Here is a 21,630-nt window from a genome sequence, read left to right on the forward strand (position 1 = left end):
TGTGCTCTGAGGTAATTTGTCAAAAACATTTTTGCTTTGTTGTGAGGAAAAAAAAGGACGTTACCAATCAATAAAGACATATGTGTTTCTTTAATTTGTTTTCTTTGAAGTTGTCTTGGTCCTGAAATTATAATCAAGTTGTCTACATGGCGAGAAATTTTGAAGCACATTAATATAAAAAAAATCTAATCTTTCATGACAAGAGTCAATTTGACCACATTTTTATTCATATTTATTGTCCTCGTTAAAGTTCTTTTGGCCCAGACTAATTACCCCGAAGGTTTCACACTGGTTGGAAAAAAAATGTTTGGCCAATTTAGAGTTTTGCAAGTCGATACCAACCATTTAAAAAATATCTTTCCCCTCAAGGGCGTGTTTGGTCCAGCTGTTGTTTTCATTGAGGTCCTCTTGTCTCTATTTAAGTTCCAATCAGGTCTCAGTCAATCTGAGGAAACAAAACTTATTGGCAAAGTTCCAAGTGTCAAATATTGGTAAAAGATTTTATTTTAGATACTTCTGTTTTCATTAAGATACACTTGGCCCTGTCTCCATGCCTGCAGGTTAAAAGGTCTAAAATCCTATCAGAGAAAAAAAAAATATTGAGCCCATTTTTGGGCATCACAAATCAATTGGGTCAAAATTAATGTCGAATTTGCTTTCAGCATAGAAATCCATCTGACCACGAAACTTACAAACGCACTAATCAGGCTGAATAAGGGGATGAAACTTGAGGCTTCGTTTTTAAGTGCCAAGAAACCTTTATTTTATTTTTTTGATCTGGAACGGCAAAAACACGGAAAGTCAAGTAATTGGGATGTAAAAACTTATTATGAGCCCTAGCTGATCGAATAAAGCTTTGGACCCTTTTTGGACCCTTGAGCACCTAGCTAACAGATATGGATTTCAAAGTTATAAGAAAAAATTCTTGGTCCTTTATCGGATACACCAGAATTGTCTGGATGCTTTTATTAATCTTCCCAATCATAATATCCAAAGTCTAATTTCTCTCCCCAAACACTTCATGATAATTTTAACTCGATCGCTAGCACCCCTTCCCAAGATATAGAGGATACGCTATTTGATAGTTTGGGTGAATACACTTTATGTTTATTTACCTCACCAATTCACCGTTAATAAATTCAAAATTTTACTACGAGTGACCCTAAGGTGAATCAGAGACACAATTTTGTTGGCCACCTCATCTCCTATTTTAAAAACAAAATATGAAGTCATATCACCTAATACTGAAAGTTTCAACAGGATCAACAAAATTCGTTCACGGGGTTTATTGGTCCACCCAGAAAACTTCCACTCGATATCCAAAGCTGCCCCCCTGCATCGCTGCCTCTGGACTTGTTCAAATTGCACCGTTGGGCTTTGATCAAAATATTGTGGAAAGGAATCCCCTTTACTAAAATTACGAATCGGCTCACACAAGATGTGCATCTATTTAATACTATAACTTAAGAAAACAAGCTACTTAATAAAACAAGCTATAATTCCGATTAAATGACAACAGTTATCAGCATAATATCGTTTCTTAATATCAAAAGGGTCATATAACAAAATATCAATAGAACAACTAAACATAAATTATCTCACTTTTAATATTTCCGCACGAAAAAGCATCGTTTGACATCTCTGAATTCTGGGTATAAAAACAAGCTGAAGAACTACTAGCGATGCTTGATTCACTGTCATTGTTTTCATAACCAGGGTTGTCATGACAAGAATCTTCTTGAGGTTCTGGCTGAACTTCGATGCAGTAAATCTCCTTGTCATTGAGCTCCGGGACCAAACTTCCAACTTTAAATGATGAAGAGCCTGAAAAGGTGATTGAAAATGGATCAGGGAAAAGGGTAACATAAGCAAACATTTCAGCTGCAGCAATTGAAAAAGCTTTGTACTAAAAGTGTATCTTTCCAAAAAAAGGAAAATAGGAATATTTGTTGGATTTGTTTCTCTAAGTGAGTATGATAGTTTCTGGCAAAAAGGGTATTCAACTGAATTCTTAAAAAATTGATAGAAAAAACTTTGTTATCATAAAGATGCATCTTACGTTCTCATAATCCACTAAGTAGAGAATAAGTAACGGCATTAATAAAATGAAATTATTAGTTTCTCAACTAATTTTAATATGATGTTACTGCCAACAGTTAGCATGTTTTAGGATCCTAAATATCTATTCTTAGAAAGCACTAAAAAAAGAATTGTACGTTCAGAGCGAAACGAGATGTCCGAAAATGATGAGAACTAATCAATCTCAAAATTTTGTACGGCTAAACTTTATGCCAAACAGCCCCTTGCTCATACAGCGAGGTCTAGATTTTAGCTTAAAGAAATAAATCACATAATGCGTTTTGATTTATAACTATTAATTTTATTTTATTATTTTTAACACTGAATTCTATCGGGCAAAACACCAGGAATCTTTCCGTTTTTTCTCCTCTATAGATTAAAGCATCTTTCGGTGTTCCAGGTTTTGACAGTATTTTCACTATTTTTCAGTTTAATTGTGTTTTTGTTATTCAACACCGTTACAACAATGTTTGTTTTTCAATTTTGAAGTCTCAGCTCTTTGAGATTTCAGATGTTCATCTTCTTAGCTACCTATAGTCCTATCGAAACAAACCATCTTAATACGACCCGTTCAGAAACCAAATGGGCAAAGTCCAAAATGCGAAAATAAACTGAGAGCTACACGGAAAGCAGTTCGTCCTCGTTTAGGGTGGGAAGATGTCATGAATAAGGATATAAATGAAATGGAAACTTCCTGGGAGGGTGTAAAGAGGGAGGCCTTGAATAGATTATGTTGGAGGAGGCGCGTGCGTAGCTGTAAACTCCAGGTTTAAAGACTAATGTATCAGCAAAATATCCAAGTTTGTTTATTATTACGATATATTATTATGATATTGTTAAAAATGATCCTAGTGTTGAAATAATTTTATAATGTATAGCTTTAATGAAACAAACAATTTATTAAAATTAGTTTAGCATAAAAAAATAATCTTTTATTCAAAGGTCAAAGTTTTTCGTCCCATTTGGTGTTATTATTTTTATTTTGTATTTAATCTCTTTTTGACGAACATAAAACATTTGGTACCCTTCAGTTATCCTGACCACACTCAAGAAGTGAAGTTAGATTGATCATAATGAAACATACCAAAATATTATCAAAAACATATTACTTTAGAAACAAAATTATGGAAACTACAACAGAAAATTATGGAAAACAGGCCGACCAGAACGCATAATATTAAATACCTAACCTAACCAACTCTATATATAGAATATTTAATTAAAATATACCTGTATAGTAGTTTATCACACTGAGACAAAGCTAATTATCTCCGAATGCAGAGTGCCCGTTTTTTCTCAGATCAAGAATTTAAGTGTGGCCAGGATAACTGACAAGTACCGAATATTTTTATGAGCACAAGAAGACAGGATTCGATAAGTTTTTAAACCTTAAAACGATAAGAATATCGAAAGTGGACTCCATTAAATTTGTCTTCTAAACAATACTTTTCTTAGCTAGAAAAAAAACTAACAAAGAGGATTAAAAAAGGGAAAAAACTTATAACGCACTCACTTAAAGTAACGATGAATTGGATAGACGTTGACGATATTAATAAAACTCTTTACGTCCTCCCTAGAGTGTGCACAATTTATGTCGAAGTAAATTAATCTTATGGCCAATCGTAGGATTACACACTAGTAATATATTGAGCTAATCTATGGAATGCCTAAAATTGCCTTCGATAATAATTGTCTTTACCGGATCCATGTCAGCAATAGTGATATTTGTACCCGTATAGGCAAACCAGACGTCACCTTGGTTATGAGATAACAAAGATGGCGGTAAATTGGACATATCCTATACATGCCAAACAATTGACTGCATGACATGCCGAAAATACAGCCCCAATGGCAACCAGAAGCCACCCGTCAACGAGGATGACTAAAGTATACGGTGCATAGGACGAACGAACGTGTGTAAAAACGATTCAGACGAGTCTCCTCTAAGAGTGGGAGGACGCCTATGCAGTTGCCAATTTGAAGGACTATTGAAGGCTACTCACTGAGACGTTATGTGCCTCTTGAAGCACTAGAGGAACTAAGATCTAAGGTAAAGATATATCCAAAAGTAACTTAGGCTATATTTAGCCAATATTGGAGGTTTTTATCCAGAATGTGAGAAATCTGATCTAGCTATCGTCAGTACAGTAGAAGTACTTAAAGGTTCTCTGAAGGCATTTTAGGGAACTACTGGCTGAGAAACTACACTACATACTACATACAAGCTGCTTCATTGCATAGCAGTGAAAGTCGCTTTCCAACATAGTGCTGAAGATTTTACTCAATGACTCCCTAGAAATTCCCACTCAAATATTTTCTATGAGGTCAGTAGTGACTCATTAACGAGCACTATGGTTTCGTGTAATATGTACGATATTTATGTATTCATCTGAACATACATATTCTGGTTGCAGGGAAATAGGGCTGTAGGAGTGTAAATGATATTTATGTATTTACGTGAACTGAAATTACTAGAACTGAGCTTTGCATACCAACTTAAATATGTTTATTACTATACTTATTACTTATTATACTTACTTATTATATTACTCATTATTATTACTTATTATTATCTTACTTATTACTTATTATAAGAATATACTTATTACTATACTAAAGATAAGCACACACTTATTATGTCAGCGAATACGGTCACTTTTAAACTGGAAACAATTAAAAACAAGTAAAATGTTGTTTTGAGGCAAAATGCGACATTTTTAAGCAAGCGACAAATTCAATATCTAATTGATGGTATAAGACAATGTCAATGTTGCTACTACATATACAGTGTCTTATTTTCAATACCTTTGTATGAAAATTCATCGTTTGATATTTCTGAGCACTCAGTAGAAATACTAGCTGAAGAATTACTGGCAAAGCTGGTTTCACTAACGCTGATATTAAAACCAGGGTTGTCATGATAAGAAACTTCTTGAGGTTCTGACTGAGCTTTTACGCAATAGATCTCTTCACTATTGGATTCTGGGAGTATACTTCCAAGCTTAAATGATGTAGAACCTAAAAAGGAACCAGAGAGTAAAAAAAAACTTGTGTAAATTAAGCAATTCGTGGTAGCGAATTGTAAATGAGTATTGACTTAGCTCAATAGTAACGAAAACTGTGAAATAGAAATTTAAAAAAAGTTAATATATAAAAGAATTGGCTTTTTATGCTGATTCCGAATACATAAACCTCTTTAAGCGTAATGTTATTCATCAAATGCTAAGAGCCCCAGAGAATTTGTCCGATTTTTAAAAAGGGAGGACACCTTAAAAAGATTAAGTAATCACAATGAGAATGATAACATTAAACTCAGCATGTCAGAGAGCCATGCTGTGGCGGTTTCAAGTTCCTATCTACAAAAATATAAAATTTCGCACATTTGCCAGAGAAAAGGTCATGAATATGTGGTGATTTTTTGTATTTTTTTTCCGCAGCAGTGCTATAATTGAAACCTAAATCCCTATAATATCGGGAGGGGGTTCATTTTAGTGAAAAATGAAAGTTATTTTGCCTTCCTTAATCAACCAAAAGAAGTAGAGGGAAACTAGCCATCCTCTCACAAAACTGTTTCGCCAAAACTTCCGATCGGAACTTTAAGATAAACATTTTATGAGATATACAGATATATACATTTATTAAGAAAAGAAAACAAACATTATTCGTCATTCGCCTGCCAAGAAAGGCAATAAGCTTGTAAGGGCAAGCGAGGTTATCACCCTCAGCTAATTAAAACCACATTCAAATCACGCTACTCAATACAAAAGAAACTCAACTGATGAAGGAAGAAAGGAAAAAAAGAGAAAGAGGAAAAAGACAAGAAGAAGACAGAAAAAAAATTAACAGAAAAAAAATTAACAGCAAGTAAATCAGGGAAATGCCTTGAATAGAATGACAACCTGGAACGGGCCTTACATCAAAATTATTCACGAGATAAAAGAAACTTCTTTACCCGTGACTTGAAAGCCGGAAGACTAGGCACATTTTTCACACCCTCGGGCAAAATATTCCAAACACGGGGGACCATAATGGCGAATCACAAAAGATGCCCGAGTAGTACTCCTAAACTCATGGGTTAAGTTATCAGCTTTTCTTGTATTATGATCATGACGGTCTCTATTAAAAGTAAAAAGATTTTCAAAAGCAGGGGTGAGCAGGCGACTCAAATATCTATACGAGAAAATCGCAACTTGGTAATCACGAATTTGGGATACATCGATTAACTTATTCTTTTTAAAATGCTCATGAGCAGGAATATCAGCAGAATCATAAAATTCTGATAATAATTTTACAGCTCTATTCTGAAGTTTTTGTACTCTTTTGAAACATGTTACAAAATTATTTGCCCATATAGAGCATCCGTACCTAATATATGGACAAAATATAGAAAAATAAATCATTTTTAGAATTTTTTTGGGACTAGATTTTTAATTCTTCGCATCACCCCAAGACCTCTGCTTAATTTTTCAGCTATAGCATTTGAATGGTTTTTCCACGACAGGTTTTCATCAATTAAAAACCCCAAATATTTTGTTGTTGCTACTCTTTTTATCACATTTCCTCGAACCATGATTTGATCATTGCCAACATTTGACGAAAGTCTAGAGAATATAATGAAAAAAGTTTTAGAAAAGTTCAGGGTTAACAAATTTTGTTGAGAAAAAGTTAGAAATTCAGAGACAGCATTATGAATTTTATTATACAAAACATCAAGCGAAGGCGCAGCTAGAAAGAGCAAAGTGTCATCTGCAAATAGGATGACACCAGCCTCCGACAGGTAATGCTTCATTCGATCAGTAAAAATGATGAGAAGGAGGGGTCCAAGGATTAACCCTTGTGGGACCCCGCACTCTATTTTCTTTTTTGAAGATAAAAATGATCCATTATGTACTATCTGATACCGGTCGTGTAGATATGATGAAAACCACTCAAGGCTTGAACCCCTCACCCCAATCGAGGCAAGAACTTGAATAAGCCCTGGGTAGCCCACCGTATCGAACGCTTTTCTCATATCCAAAAACACAGCTGCAGGTGTAAAACCAGCTTCGAACGCATCATTAATCCAATCAACCAATTTCAGAACTGCCATATCTGTAGATAGCCCTTTTCTGAACCCAAATTGGTTTTCCATTAGAATTTTATTTTTTTCAATATAATAACTTAACTGGGCATGTACAGCTTTCTCATATAACTTAGAGAAAAATGGGAGAATAGATATAGATCTTCGATTCGATGGGTCATCTTTTTTCCCTCCTTTATGAAGAGAGGAACCACTCTTGCAATTTTTAGTGCTTGCGGGTTGATGAGGTGCGTCAAGACAGGTAAGACACTCGTTTTTGCGGCTTTTATGAGTTTCAGCGAAAACTCATCCATCCCACTAGAACTCAACTTCATCGTAGCCAGGAATTGTGCCACTTCCCGTTCCAAACATCTTGCAAATTCAAAGAAATTCTCGCTTGCAGGCTGTCTTTCAAAAACAGATCCAAAACTCACAGATGTGCGTAAGCTAGCCCGCGCTTGATCGCAAAGTCTTTTTCCTTCATTTGCAAGTTGAAAAAAATAGTATTTTTTAATAAATTTCCCAAAAACAGAAGAAACTTTATGCAATATATTGGATTTTTTCTCTATAGGAGGATAATGAGCTGTAGGAAAAGGGCCCTTGAATTAAACCCTCTGAAAACTGGCAAACATATATATTGCCAAAAAAATGTGTTTTTTTTTTGTTTTCAAAATTAAACGTGTAAATAATAAATGACAACAATATAGATTTTTTAGTTTCTCAGCTGATATTCTTATGAAGCTGTTACCGACAGCTAAACTGCTTTAAGCTTGCAACGCTTTAGCCTTGCTCCGTATGTAATTTTCCCACTATTCCATTACCCCCCATATCTGAAGCAACCAATAACATCGTCAATGGACGGTTTAATGAAGCTTCTTTATGCATCAGGACATATCTTATATTTTTAGTAACCATCTTGTTCATTTTGAAGAACGCTTTGCTGTTCAGTTAACGACTAAGATTGATTGACTACTTGTCTACCTTTCTAAGCCTTAAAAGTCCAATAAACCTGAAATCATTGGATGTATGAAAAACTGATAAGATACAAAATTGTGTACTTTAATTTAGTTTTAACTGGAACAAATAACTATTTGCACCGCTAACAGTGTAGTGTTATCGAGAAAATCTAAGATTTCAGGACAGAGTTAAATTTCCTCTGTTAAAACCCGGACTTTAATAAAGATTTGAGTTTATTTGGATTTCTGATTTTTTGAAAGTATGCAAATTCTTTTATTTCACGTGAACATAAAATGGTTACGGCTATAGGAGTATACTGAACAAAGATAATATATGCTTTTACTCCATTATGGTTTTATCTTTCAGGGGGCCACATAAATCATAATTTGGCTTATTTTCAGCCAAATGTAAAGCAAAAGCAAACAAATCGATACAAATATGCAGAAATAATATTCTTATTATAGCTACTTTAATCATTGATAATTTAAAAGACCACACTGCCTTTCCATGACGATAAATAAAAGTTCAAGGGATAAAATATTTTTAATAGACAGTGATAAATTTCACAAAAATACCAGACATTTCGTTCACATATGCAGCAACCGTCATCATTAGTAAAACTAAACTAAAACAATTAAAAATAATGATTTATATAAAAAATAAAATAAACTAAATAATGTTTAATAATCTTATTCTTTTCAAAGCAAAAACGGAAGCGAGTGTCTTTGACCTTCTTGGATCCGTTTTGTTAGCATTGAATGAGCTTACACTTGGACAGAGGTTAAGCGAATAGGATGTATTAAACTCTACGCTATTTGATTTTAAGAGATCATCATAAACAGAGTTGAAACCAAGTTCACCCGTGTCAAACAGTTCGTGGTAACGAACTGTAGTAAGGAGCGACCACGCTCAATAGTAACCGAAACTCTAAAAAGTGGAATTTTGATACCAATAGTTCCATCAAAAGAATTGCATTTTAATGCTGATTTCAAATATATAAGTTTCATAAAGATTAGTCTTACCCATCAAGTATTACGAGCCTGAGAAAATTTGCCTCATTTTAGAAAATAGGGGGAAACACCCCCCAAAAGTCATACAATCTTAACGAAAATCACACCATCAGATTCAGCGTATCGGAGAACCTTTTTTTGAGGTTTCAAGCTCCTATCTACAAAAATGTGGAATTTCACATTTTTTTGCCAGAAGACAGATCACGGATGTGTGTTTATTTGTTTTTTTTTCCCAGGGGCCATCGTATCGACTGAGTGGTCCTAGAATGTCGCAAGAGGGCTCATTTTAACGGAAATTAGAAGTTCTAGCGCCCTTTTTAAGTGACTAAAAATTGGCGGGCACCTTGGCCCCCTGCCAAGGTCATTTTTTCCCAAAAGTCACCGGATCAAAATTCTGAGATAGCCATTTTATTCACCATAGTCGAAAAACCTAATAACTATGTCTTTGGGGACGACTTACTCCCCCGCAGTCCCCGTGGGTGGGGCTGCAATTTACAAACTTTGGCCTGTGTTTACATATAGTAATGGTTACTGGGAAGTGTATAGACGTTTTCAGGGGGATTTTTTTTTGGTTTAGGGGGAGAATTGAGGGGGGGGGGTAAGTGGGAGGATATTTCCATGGAGGAATTTCTCATGGGGGAAGAGAATTTCAATGAAGGGGGCGCAGGATTTTCTAGCATTATTTGAAAAAACAATGAAAAAATAAATATGGAAAGTTTTTTCTAGTGAAAGTAAGGAGCAGCGTTAAAACTTAAAACGTACAAAAATTATTATGGATATGAGGGGTTTACCTCCTCTTAATACCTCACTTTTTTCGCTAAAGAATTTTTAGTAATTTCAACTATTTATTCTACGGCCTTTGTGATTCAGACGTCATTCTTAAGGAATTGGGACAAAATTTAAGCTTTAGTGTAAAGAGCGAGGTATCGACGAGGGTTGAACCTCCTCATATACGTAATAAAACATACTAATATAGAAGTTCGTTTCGTAAGTTAATTCGTAAGATACGCATATTTTTTACCAAGGAAAATGTTCGTAAAAAATTAAAAGTTCTAGTTGCCTTTTTAAGTAATCCAAAAATTGGAGGGCAACTAGGCCTCCTCCACCGCTCTTTTTTCTCAAAATCTTCCGATTAATTGCAATTAATTAATATGCAAATTTCGTTTTAATTATTTATGTGCGGAGAGCCAAGATCAAAACATGCATTAATTCACAAACGTCCAGAAATTAAAAAAAAACAAGTTTTTTTTAATGAAAGTAAGGAGCAACATTAAAACTTAGAACGAACAGAAATTACTCTGTACATGAAAAGGGCTTTTCCTCCTCAACGCCCCACTCTTTACGGAAAAGTTTGTTACTGTTATAAAAAGTAGGGTTAAGAGAAAGAATCAAACTTTTGCGTGAAGAGCGCGTTGAGGAGGAAAAGACCCTATCATGTACAAAGTAATTTCTGTTCGTATCAAGTTTTAATGTTGCTCCTTACTTTCATTTAAAAAAACTTGTGTTTTTTATTTAAGGCCGTGATTAAGTGAACTGATGGAACTCGAAAATCCCATGTTGGATTGAAAATTTATATTTAAAAAGTACTCAAGTATTCATTGGCGGAAGATGCCGCTTTTAATATCAGGCCATAGCTTCTTGAAGGTGCTACAAAATGTTTGAAAGGATTTTGCTCTATTTCCTCTAATTGCTTAGAAATCTTAGAAAATGTCTAGGTCTTTTTCACAAGTGTACTCTATAAAGGATATTGCTTTTAGAACAAAATCGGTACTATCATGAGCAGAAGACAATAACCTGTAAGATGATTGGAACCATTTTTCGATGTATTTTCCTGTTTTCTAACAGTCCCCTAGAATATTTTCAGCTACCTGAAATTTTTACAAGTCGGTTGCCACAAAGAATAGTTTCAGATCGCCGATAATAGCCCCTAGAGACCAAATGACAAGCTGGTATAATCAACTGCTTGTTAATAGAGTGTGAAATTTTCATAAATTATTTCAATGCAATGAAGAAACCTAGAAATGAGAAATAGTCAGGAGCCTTCAGTAAAGTTGTGCACACAAAGCTGAAATCATGGGGAAAATTAAATCAAAGCGAGGTATGCAACTGCGAAACTGCGAAAAATTTGGGGATAGGCGAGTGGATAAAGAATCGAAAAGAGGCTAAGGGGGACTGTTGCATGGAAGTTGGAAAGAATGGACAGGTCGACCTCAAACGAGGCCACGACTACTTTTACCAAGTACAATGTCAGCTGGAATGTGCTCAGCTAGATACTTGCTTTTTCATGATTTTTACCCAGAAAGACTTCTACATTGAAAAGATAGACCGCGATCCAGGCTTTTGGACCGATAAGATTTTTCCCAAGCTAAAAGGATTCTTCATGGATGCTTTGATCCCAGAGTTCCACGGGGGCTTCCAATACGAGAGCCGTACTTATAAGATTAATCGTCTAGTACCGGTAACAGGAAAATTCATTTTCCTTACATTCTATCCTTCTTTGTATTTACATACTTAATTGTATTGTCATTTGAAATAAAATAACTTTGTTTATATTGCTTGTCCTCCAACTTTATCAAACAGTTCGTGGTAACGAACTGTAGTAAAGAGCGACCCAGCTCAACAGTAACCAAAACTCTAAAAAATGGAATTTTTGATACCAATAGCTACATCAAAAAATCGCATTTTAATACTGATTTTATATATATAAGCTTCATCAAGTTTAATCTTACCCATCAAAAGTTACGAGCCTGAGAAAATTTGCTTTATTTTAGAAAATAGGGACAAACAACCCCAAAAAGTCATAGAACCCTACTGTAGAAGTTTCAAGCTCCTATCTACCAAAATATGGAATTTTGTATTTTTTGTCAGAAGGCAGATCACAGATGCGTGTTTATTTGTTGTTTTTTTTCAGGGGTGATCGAATCGACCCAGTGGTCCTAGAATGTTGCAAAAGGGCTCATTCTAACGGAAATGAAAAGTTCCAGTGCCCTTTTTAAGTGACCAAAAAATCGGAGGGCAAATAGGCCCCCGTCCCACGCTAATTATTTTCCCAAAGTAACCGGAACAAAATTCGGAGATAGCCATTTTATTCAGCGTAATCGAAAATCCTTATAACTATGTCTTTTGGGATGACTTACTCCCCCACAGTCACCATGGGAGGGGCTAAAAGTTACAAACACTGACCAGTGCTTACATATAGTAATGATTATTGGGAAGTGTACAGACGTTTTCAGGGGCGTTTTCATTTGGTTGGGGCAGGGGTTGAGAAGAGAGGGATATGCTGGGTGAACTTTTCATGGGGGAAGAAAATTCCCATGAAGGGAGCCCAGGATTTTCTAGCATTATTAAAAAAAAAACAATGAAAAAATAAATATGACAAAGTTTCTTCAACTGAAAGTAAGGAGCAGCATTAAAACTTAAAAGGAACAGAAATTATTGCACATATGAGGGACTCACCTCCTCCTAATACCTCGCTCTTTACGCTAAAGTATTTTTAGAAATTTCAACTATTTATTCTACGGCTTTTGTGATTCAGGGGTCATTCTTAAGAAATCGGGACAAAATTTAAGCTTTAGTGTGAAGAGCGAGGTACTGACGAGGGGGTGAACCCCCTCATATATGTAATAAAAATATGAGAATACAGAAGTTCCTTACTTAAGCTAATTACGAATTTTTTTTATTAGTAAAAATAAATTTTATTAGTTAAAGATTTATGTAACTTACAAATTAGCTTACTAATCACGGCCTTAAATAAAAAACACAAGTTTTTTTTTAAAATGAAAGTATGGAGCAACATTAAAACTTGATACGAACAGAAATTGCTTTGTACATGATAGGGTCTTTTCCTCCTCAACACCCCGCTCTTCACGCAAAAGTTTGACTCTTTCTCTTAACCCTACTTTTTAAAACAGTAACAAACTTTTCCGTAAAGAGTGGCCCTTTTGAAATGCAACTTATAGGTAGTTGTGCAATACATAATTACAGAAACTTCCAAATATGTTTTACCACTACTCAAGTATGAATTTCTTAATAGTTTTCCTTATAAAAGAGTTTCGGATGCTTCTACTTCGATATTTCTGTAGAAGCTTGAAAGCAAAGAACTTGAATAAATTCCCACTTCTTTTAGTTTTTCAAACAAATTCGAAGAATTCTTAATATAAGAAATTTGTGTAGACAAAAGTGGTTTACAGATTGACACTAGCCACTTCCCCAAAACACTTGTCGATGACCTTATACTTGAAACAATTGGTCGTAATGGCAGGTTCGGCTTATGGATTTTGGGAAGTCTATATAATTTAGGGCACAACGAATTGCCTGGCAGACATTTGTAATTAAGTTGAGGTGCAATTTTTCCTTGTCCTCAAAACACTTCAATTCCTTCTTAGAACTTATTTGTATAAGAATTTGTAGGATTATACGAAAGTTTATTGAAGGTTTTTTCATCATTTAGCAAAATCCTTAATTTTACTCATAGTCCTTAGTCTTCATCATAATTAAAGTGTTACCCTTATATGCTTTTGTAATAGTAATTGAACCATCCGTTTTAAAGTTTCTTATAATCCTTATGTCTTAGATCGATGTACTAGAAAATTCAGGTTTCAATACAAAATTTGAAAGGGTTTTCCGAGTAGAAAGCTCTTACTAAGCTAGCATCTTTTATTGCGCTTGCGTTTTTATGCAAAGATGTTGCTATTGAAGAGATAATATCTTTCACAGGGACTTTATCAGGTTTAAAACAAAACTTCGGACCCTTTTCTAGCAATGACCGTTCTTTTATCGTTAAAGTTCTTGATGAAAAATTAACCACACCTGGCCCAAAAATTGATCTTATAACAAAAAGGTTAACGCAAGTGACTTTTGTTTTATTCAACAAACAGCAAAAAATCATTCCAATCATGACTTTCGCATTTCTAGAGAAAGATTGCTAAAAAAGTTTTAAAAATTATCGACAAATTATGCAGTAGTACCTTCGCCAATTCTCATTCATATAACTTAGATCATTATTCACTGACCGGATCTTTCCTATTTGCTCTCCAAAATTTATTAAGGAGGTGTTGTCTTTTCTAAGAATTAAATAAAGAAAACAAGTTTTTTTTTTTAACTGAAAGTAAGGAGTGACATTAAAACTTCACACGAACAGAAATTATTCAGTATATGAAAGGGGATGTCCCCTCCTCAACGCCCCGTTCTTTATGCTAAAGTTTGACTCTTTCTCACAACTCTACTTTTTAAAACAATAAAAATTGCCAAATCAAAACCTGCATTAATTCAAAAACGTTCAGAAATTAAATAAAAACAACAAATTTTTTTAACTAAAAGTAAGGAGCGACATTAAATTTAAAACGCACAGAAATTGTTCAGTAAATGAAAGGGGCTATCCCCTCCTCAACGCCCCACTCATTACGCTAAATTTTGGCTCTTTCTCACAATTCTACTTTTTAAAACAATAGAAACTTTAGGGTAAAGAGCGAGGTATTGGGGAGGAGAAGAACCCCCACATATACGTAATAATTTCTTTTCATTTTCAGTTTTAACGTTGCTTCTACTTTCAGTCGAAAAAAACTTGTTTTTTTTTTTTTAATTTCTCATTGTTTTTTTTTTTTTAATAAAGCTGGAAAATTTATCGATCCCTTCATGGAAACTCTCTTTCCCCATGAAAAATTCCTCCATGGAAAGATCCTCTTAGGTAACCCCCTCCTCTTAACCCCCCTACCAGCAGAAAAAATCCCCCCTGATAACGTCAGTATACTCCTCAATGGCCAATATTATATTTAAACAATGGACAAAGCTTATAACTTGCAGCCCTTACTCTGGAGATTGTGGGGGGGATTAAGTCGCCCTCAAAGACATAATTATTAGATTTTCAACTATGCTGAACAAAATGGCTATTTGAAAATTTTGAACCGGTGATTTTGGGAAAAAATAAGTGTGAAAGGGGAGCTAGTTGCCCTCCAATTTTTTGGGTATTTAAAAAGAACACTAGAACTTTTAATTTTCATTAAAATGAGCCCTATCGCGACATCCTAGGACCATTGGCTCGATACGAATATCCCTCGGAAAAAGAAATAAAACAAATAAAAATGCATGTGTGATTTTCTTCCTGGCTTCAACCTGGCAAAAAATACGAATTCCACTTTTTTGCAGATGGGAGCTTGAAAACTCTACAGTAGTGTTCTCTGCTACGCTGAATCTGATGATGTGACTTCCATGAATATTCTATGACTTTTAGGGGATGTTTCCCCCCTTTTTTCAAAAATTAGGCAAATATTCTCAGACTTGTAACTTTTTATGGGTAAACTTAAACTAAATGAAACTTATATATTTAAAATCAGCAAAAAATCTAATTCTTTTGATGCATATATTGGTATCAACATTCCGTTTTTTAGAGTCTCGAGTACTGTTGAACCGGGTCGCTCTTTGTCACAGTTCGTTACCACAAACTGTTTGAAAATACTAATAAGTAAAATCTATCCAGAGTGGTTAATTAACCGGACTTTTTCACAAAGAAGAAAAAAGTTTCTAGAGATTTCTGATGAATTTTACAGAGTAATGGTCTAAAGGTAGCTTTAGAGAGTAGTAACACTTTAGGTAGTTTTCTAAATTCTGGGAAGGATCTAGCTTCGTTGGGGCAACAAAGTGGGATTTACCAGCTCCCATGTACTCGCGGAAGCTCGTTTGTGGCACGTACAAACCAGAATTTGGAAATGAGATTACTACAGCATCAAGACTCTATTTCATTGGCTATAAAGCAAAATTCTAAGCTTGGAGATTTCACTTCAGCCCTTACGGAACATATTTTTAATATTCCAGACCATTTTATTTTGTTTAATAATGACTCTTTGATTTCTAGGGACCAGAGTTTAAAGCAAAATTTTCACTAAACTCTTGAAATTAAGAATGTTTTATTAAATGATATGGCTTTAAATAGAGACGCGGATGAAATTGGTTTAAACTCTTTTTACGATAATTTATTAAAATCAGACAGAGTGAAGTTCAATTCACCCAATGCGATTTTTAGTTTTTAGTTCATTCAAGTTTTAGTTCATTCAATACTAACGAACCGGATCCAAGAAGGTCAAAGAGACTCGCTTCCGTTTTTGCTTTGGAAAGAATAAGATTATTAAAAAATCCGTAGTTTATTTATTTTTATATGAATTACTGTTTTTAATTATTTTAGTGGGTTTTACTACTGATGGCGGTCACTGCATATGTGACCGAAATATCTGATATTTTTGTGAAATTGATCGCTGTCTATTAAAAGGATTTTATACCTACTTGAACTTCTATTTATCTACCTTAATCATCCTCATGATTTTGCATGAGACACCAGAGGGCACATATTTTTTCTCAGATACAAGCCCAGGTTTTCTCTTATCAGTTTTACATGAGCTGAGATTTAGGCACTTTAAAATAGGTACTATTTATTGAGTGTTGCTAAAGAATTTTCTAAGTGAAATTTGCCATAAGTTTGGGTGAACTTTCCATTTTTAGGGGGGTAAAAAAAGAAAGTCAAAAAAGGTGATTTAATTCTAGAAGGGCAGAACATCTTTTCTGAAACTAAGTGTTACTTAAAATGGTAACAGTAATCAATATATCTAACTTAAATGGTTAACTAAAGTAAATGATTTAAATAGTCCATCAAAATAATTGATAAAAACAAGAGAGTATCAATTATAATTCACATGATTATTACGACTGTGTCTAAGTGGGGTAGAAAAGCTAGAAAAAATTGTATAAAAAGGAGAATAAGATATATTGAGTTACAATTACCTTTTTTTAAGCTCCCTCTTATATCCAACAATGAATTGGAAAAACTTATTACATTTTCCATGGCCTGGGTAGGATGGGTATGATTATTGCTTCCGATACTTCGCCGACTTCCTTGCCTTGAACTCTGGGGAAACAAATTCTGAAAGATTAGTCTTGTAAGATTTTGCTAAATCCTAAGAAATATTTTCTTTAAGAAAATAGAAATATAAAAAACACGCCATATCAAGGAAAGCCATCCCCAAATGGTACCCTACGAAAAATTGGTTATCTCGATTTCAATATTAGTAGAAATCTTTTAAAGAAAATATATAAGATCAAAAAGATTGTTTATTTGCTTCATCATAGCAACTTTTCCCAATAAAAAAAAAATGAACCTTGGAGTGAGGTTTGTTTGACATGTTTGAATTTTACTTGTGTAATTTCACTGTTTTTCAATAAATCCTTTTAGGGTTTCGATATTATCTGGTGGCATCGATTTTAAGGTCTTTGTTAATTGATAGATTCAGAGGGGCTATGCTACTTATACTACTACTAACAACTCACCGTAGATCCAAGCCACCTGAGGCCAACACCGGTACGCACGGTACTCCTCCTCCCAGTCTACTTAACACCTCCCAAGAGGTTTCATTTTCCCGTAGATTCTTCCTTACGACCTCCTCCCACCCGATTCTGAAACGACCTGTATTTTGTTTGGCCCTAGATGATTGGCCCAAAAAGACGATTTTTGGCAATACAGTTTTTTCCTTCTATAAATTATCAGAGTCAACCATGATTTATGGATTTTATGAGAAAACTTTGGGAAAATACATAACGCACTACTTTTGATGATATTTTTCTTGAATGAAGTGGGGGAAATTAATTACTGCTTTGTTTGTGTAAAAACATAACTCAGGTGCTAGAAAATTTGAACCTAGTTCAAATTGACTCTAGAGATACTCAAGTTGATTTATAGAAAAATTTAACACATTTTTTAGTGGTCAAAACTTCCTGTAATGTTGAATATTACTATGGGCTTTACATATTTTATATATTGATGCATATTATTATGGATTTTCAATAGAAATATAAAAAGGTTAGATTCAGTTAATTGATTTGACGTTAAAATATGAAATATTAAAAAAAACCGAGCTGACCAATTAGAGGCTTTTTTCAAAATATACAAATCTAAAAATCTTGTTAAGAATATTAAGATATAACATTAGTGTATTTTTTAGTGTACATATACAACATTTTCTTTAGCATACTATATCCGAAGACAAGGAGGATAAACAAAGTCTTTTCACACTACGATTAAAGAATACCTTATGCCTCTTGAGGGCCTCCGTAAACATTGCCGAAAATAGGGAAAAGCATGGACTCGAATTGTCCATCTCAAAATAGAAAATTAAACTCAAACTTCTATTAAAGCCTTACAATGTCTTGAACAGGAAAATTTAAAAGCAAAGAATTTAGAAAAAAAGTTAAGTTTAAGTTAAAAATTAAGGAAAAGTCAAGAACAAGCTAAGCAAACTAATAAAACTTATGAAACTAAAAAATTAAGAACATAAACAGTTTTACTAAAAAGTAATAAAAATCCGGCTCTTGTTACTGGCTCAAAATTTCACGGAAGTTAAATTAAAATCAATCATGTTTTTAGAAGGTGGGGCTAATTCCCTCTCCAGAAATGAGGAGTAATATTATTAGCTTACAGAAATACCCCAAATTAAAGAGCGTAGTCTCTTTTTGCATTCTATGGCAAGGAGGCTAAGCTAAATTATGGTACCCTAAAATTTAAAGAACCTTGAGTCTCGAGGACAGAAGCTGGTTCCATAATCGTGGGTGTACAAGAGAATATAATAGATATAATTCGGCATATAATGAATTCATTTTATTTATTTTCAAAAGCAAGATTGAAGACAGTGGCAGTATATAGTAGAGAAGGTCCTTGATGCCGATTTGGCTGAATATAAGTCGGCATATAATGAATTCATATTATTTATTTTCAAAAGCAAGATTGAAGACAGTGGCAGTATATAGTAGAGAAGGTCCTTGATGCCGATTTGGCTGAGCAGCCGGTGCCCTGTCTCAAGGACAAAGTAAGTATTGTCTCACAGATATAACATGGGGGATCCGCAGGCAAACGAAAAATTCTTTTTATGAAAAGCTTTGTTGAATCTGGTTTTCTATTATAGCGAATATTAGTTAGAAAACATTTTAGTTGAGAAAGTTTAGATTTTCTTATAAAAAATATATAGATGAGCTATGGATGTTCTTCCTGCATCAGATCTTAGAAATGATAATTTTTTACCTTAACATTGCTTAGCTATGTCCAAAAATTTACAAATAGTTTGTTTAAACGCTATCTACAGTAAACATGTTTTTCCTTGATATAATTTACGGTATAATGTTTTTCTAAAAACAAATATTTTATGTTTTCGTCTGTATGGCTTGGGATTTTCCCTTCGATACTTTCGATACATATCGATACTACGTTCGATATGTATTCTGAAGAATAATGCCATTAAATGGTTTTGTAGAATAGAAAACCAGGACTCAATTAGGTCAGTAAATAGTAAATCTAATGCATTGTCTGCAGCTGGATTTCGTGATTTATAGGCAGTAATTCTTATGTATATTATTATACTATGTAATAGAATATATTATGTATATTATATTACAATATTCTTATTGTAATCGGTGTCATAGAGATTGCTTAACAGGAGTATTTCGTGAGAAGTCTAATATTCATTACTGCGGTACTCAGAGAAGATAAGATATTGGGGGCGTACGACATAAAAGGCGTAAGATGTAAGACTAGATTATATTCAGTTATGAATAGAGGGGTTAAACTTTGGAATATGCTTAGCCCAGGTGTTAAAGACCTATGAAGTGGTCAATTTAGATCTCAGCTACACATGGAGCTGCTCAGTGAGTATATCACTGCTGCAGATGGAGAATGAATTGGAACATAATTAATAATAACGTATTTAATTTTATTTAATTTAACTATTGAAATATAAGTAATTATTTCAAAATTATGAATATTCTGCTCCAGGATCATGATATTACGTAGTTTTATTGTATTAAATGTTGCTCGGTACATGGCTTAACCTTTCAACTCTTTACACCTTAAGTTTATTTTTATTCTTAGTGACACATCCTCGCAAGCAATGCTTTTTATGTACGATTGTTTGATTTTCTTTGCAATGATTGTTTGAAGTACATTTATCTAGAAGGAACTCAAGAACGCTGTCGGGAGGTGATCAGGGGAACCCCCTTTGAGAGCGAGAAATCAATAAAGTATGGTCAAAAGGGGGAGGAGAGGGAATTCTAGAAAAAGTAGTAGTAATAGGGTATATCAGAATCTTTCTGTAGTCTGCCTCACCCCCTTAAACTTTGTAATACATCCTCACTCTACCAAAAGTGAAAGTGGTTCCCTTAAAGGATGGATGGAAAACTCTCCTGAAAATTTTCCTTTCAGAAGATTTACAATGACCACAGCATGGAAGTACTAATTTCTGAAAAAAAGTTGTTTGAGAGACAGATTTATTGCCCTGAACTTTTTTTTAAGTAAGTTTGAGGCATGCTCATTTGAAAGAGTAATTCCGGTGTTCAATGCTATACTTTTCTATTACTACAGAAACTTGGGGTCAAAACTTTAATGTTTGGGCCTCTGGTCAGAATTACCAGATAAATGTCCTTTTTTGTAAGTTAAGTTTATTCCCACTTTGGGAGTCTCTCTTTCACCCCTACCCCCACTTACTCTTAAATGCCACGTAATACTTCATTTGGCCTTTCCTTGGCAAACTTTTGCAGTCTTGCCAAATAGCTTTAGGTAAAAATAGACTGTCTGGTAATCACCCATCCGTTGACCGAAAATCAATTTTTAACGACTAGACACTGCTGAGGTAGAAAATAAGATACTAGTTCTTTCCTACAGCATTTGTTCGGCTAGGTGAAGGAGGCTCTCCAGGATAATAGAGAAAGTAAAGAGTGTTCGGGATATAGGAAGCGGCTCCTGCATTGTTTTGACATATCGTTGCCTGGGAAAATAAGATTTTAGAAATGAAAATTGCAGGCTTCAGACCATGAGCCTAATTCCGTTACACTTACGACCAAAGAGAGTACACTTGAGTTACCCTTACTGCTTGTATCCATGGCAAGTCTTCAGCACAAATAACAGCGGGGACAGGACTCGTAGAACCTATGAGCCGTCACAGTCATGTTACCTTACACTAGTAGAATCAGTGCTGACACTGGCTGCGCTGTGTCACTCATACTGGTAGCGCTAGAGAGCTTACCCTTAACGATCCTCAATTCAAGAAACATATCTCCTGGTTTTTGATCAAAAAATGAATTTCAGATAATTACCATCTTGACAATTTTTCCTTCAAATTTCTTAGGCAGTTCTATACACACTGGCAATGGTTTTGTGTTGCCAATGACTTTTCCAATAGCTTCAATAACAGCTGTAATGTAGCCTGCTCCGAAGGTCACCCATAATATCAAAAAACTGTTTTGAAGCCACAAATATGGTGACTTTTGATTGCTACCTAAAATTAAGATAGTAGTTAAATTTTATGACTGTGAGAAACTCAAAACTCTGATTAAAAGCTTGATAATAAATTCATGAAAAATTCTCACCTCTAAATTATAAACTCTAAATTTCTTAGCTTTTGCTTTTGTTTTTTGATGAGCCTGTTATTTTGCATGTGTGCAATTTGAGAACAAACATCTTAGTGGCGTGGGGAGATCCTTGTTTGACAACTTAATAAT

The 21,630-nt window shown here is 34.3% G+C and overlaps 1 protein-coding gene across 3 annotated transcripts in view; it reads right to left on the reverse strand.

Annotated features, from left to right (window-relative positions):
• Nucleotides 1-1,476: 1,476 nt before the first annotated feature.
• LOC136028714 (potassium channel subfamily K member 2-like) overlaps nt 1,477-21,630 on the reverse strand; it is an 85,069-nt gene continuing 64,915 nt past the window's right edge. For 2 of the 3 annotated variants that reach the window (XM_065706580.1, XM_065706581.1), the window contains 4 exons: nt 21,226-21,407; nt 16,876-17,014; nt 4,885-5,097; nt 1,477-1,824 (listed from right to left, as the gene is read on the reverse strand). In XM_065706580.1, coding sequence (XP_065562652.1) covers nt 1,583-1,824; nt 4,885-5,097; nt 16,876-17,014; nt 21,226-21,407 — 776 coding nt within the window. In that variant the 3' untranslated portion in view covers nt 1,477-1,582. The remainder of the gene's footprint in view (nt 1,825-4,884; nt 5,098-16,875; nt 17,015-21,225; nt 21,408-21,630) is intronic. The other variant, XM_065706582.1, reaches the window with a different exon arrangement.

The sequence above is a fragment of the Artemia franciscana genome, chromosome 7 (assembly GCF_032884065.1).
Source record: "Artemia franciscana chromosome 7, ASM3288406v1, whole genome shotgun sequence".
NCBI classification, from domain to species: Eukaryota; Metazoa; Arthropoda; class Branchiopoda; order Anostraca; family Artemiidae; genus Artemia; species Artemia franciscana.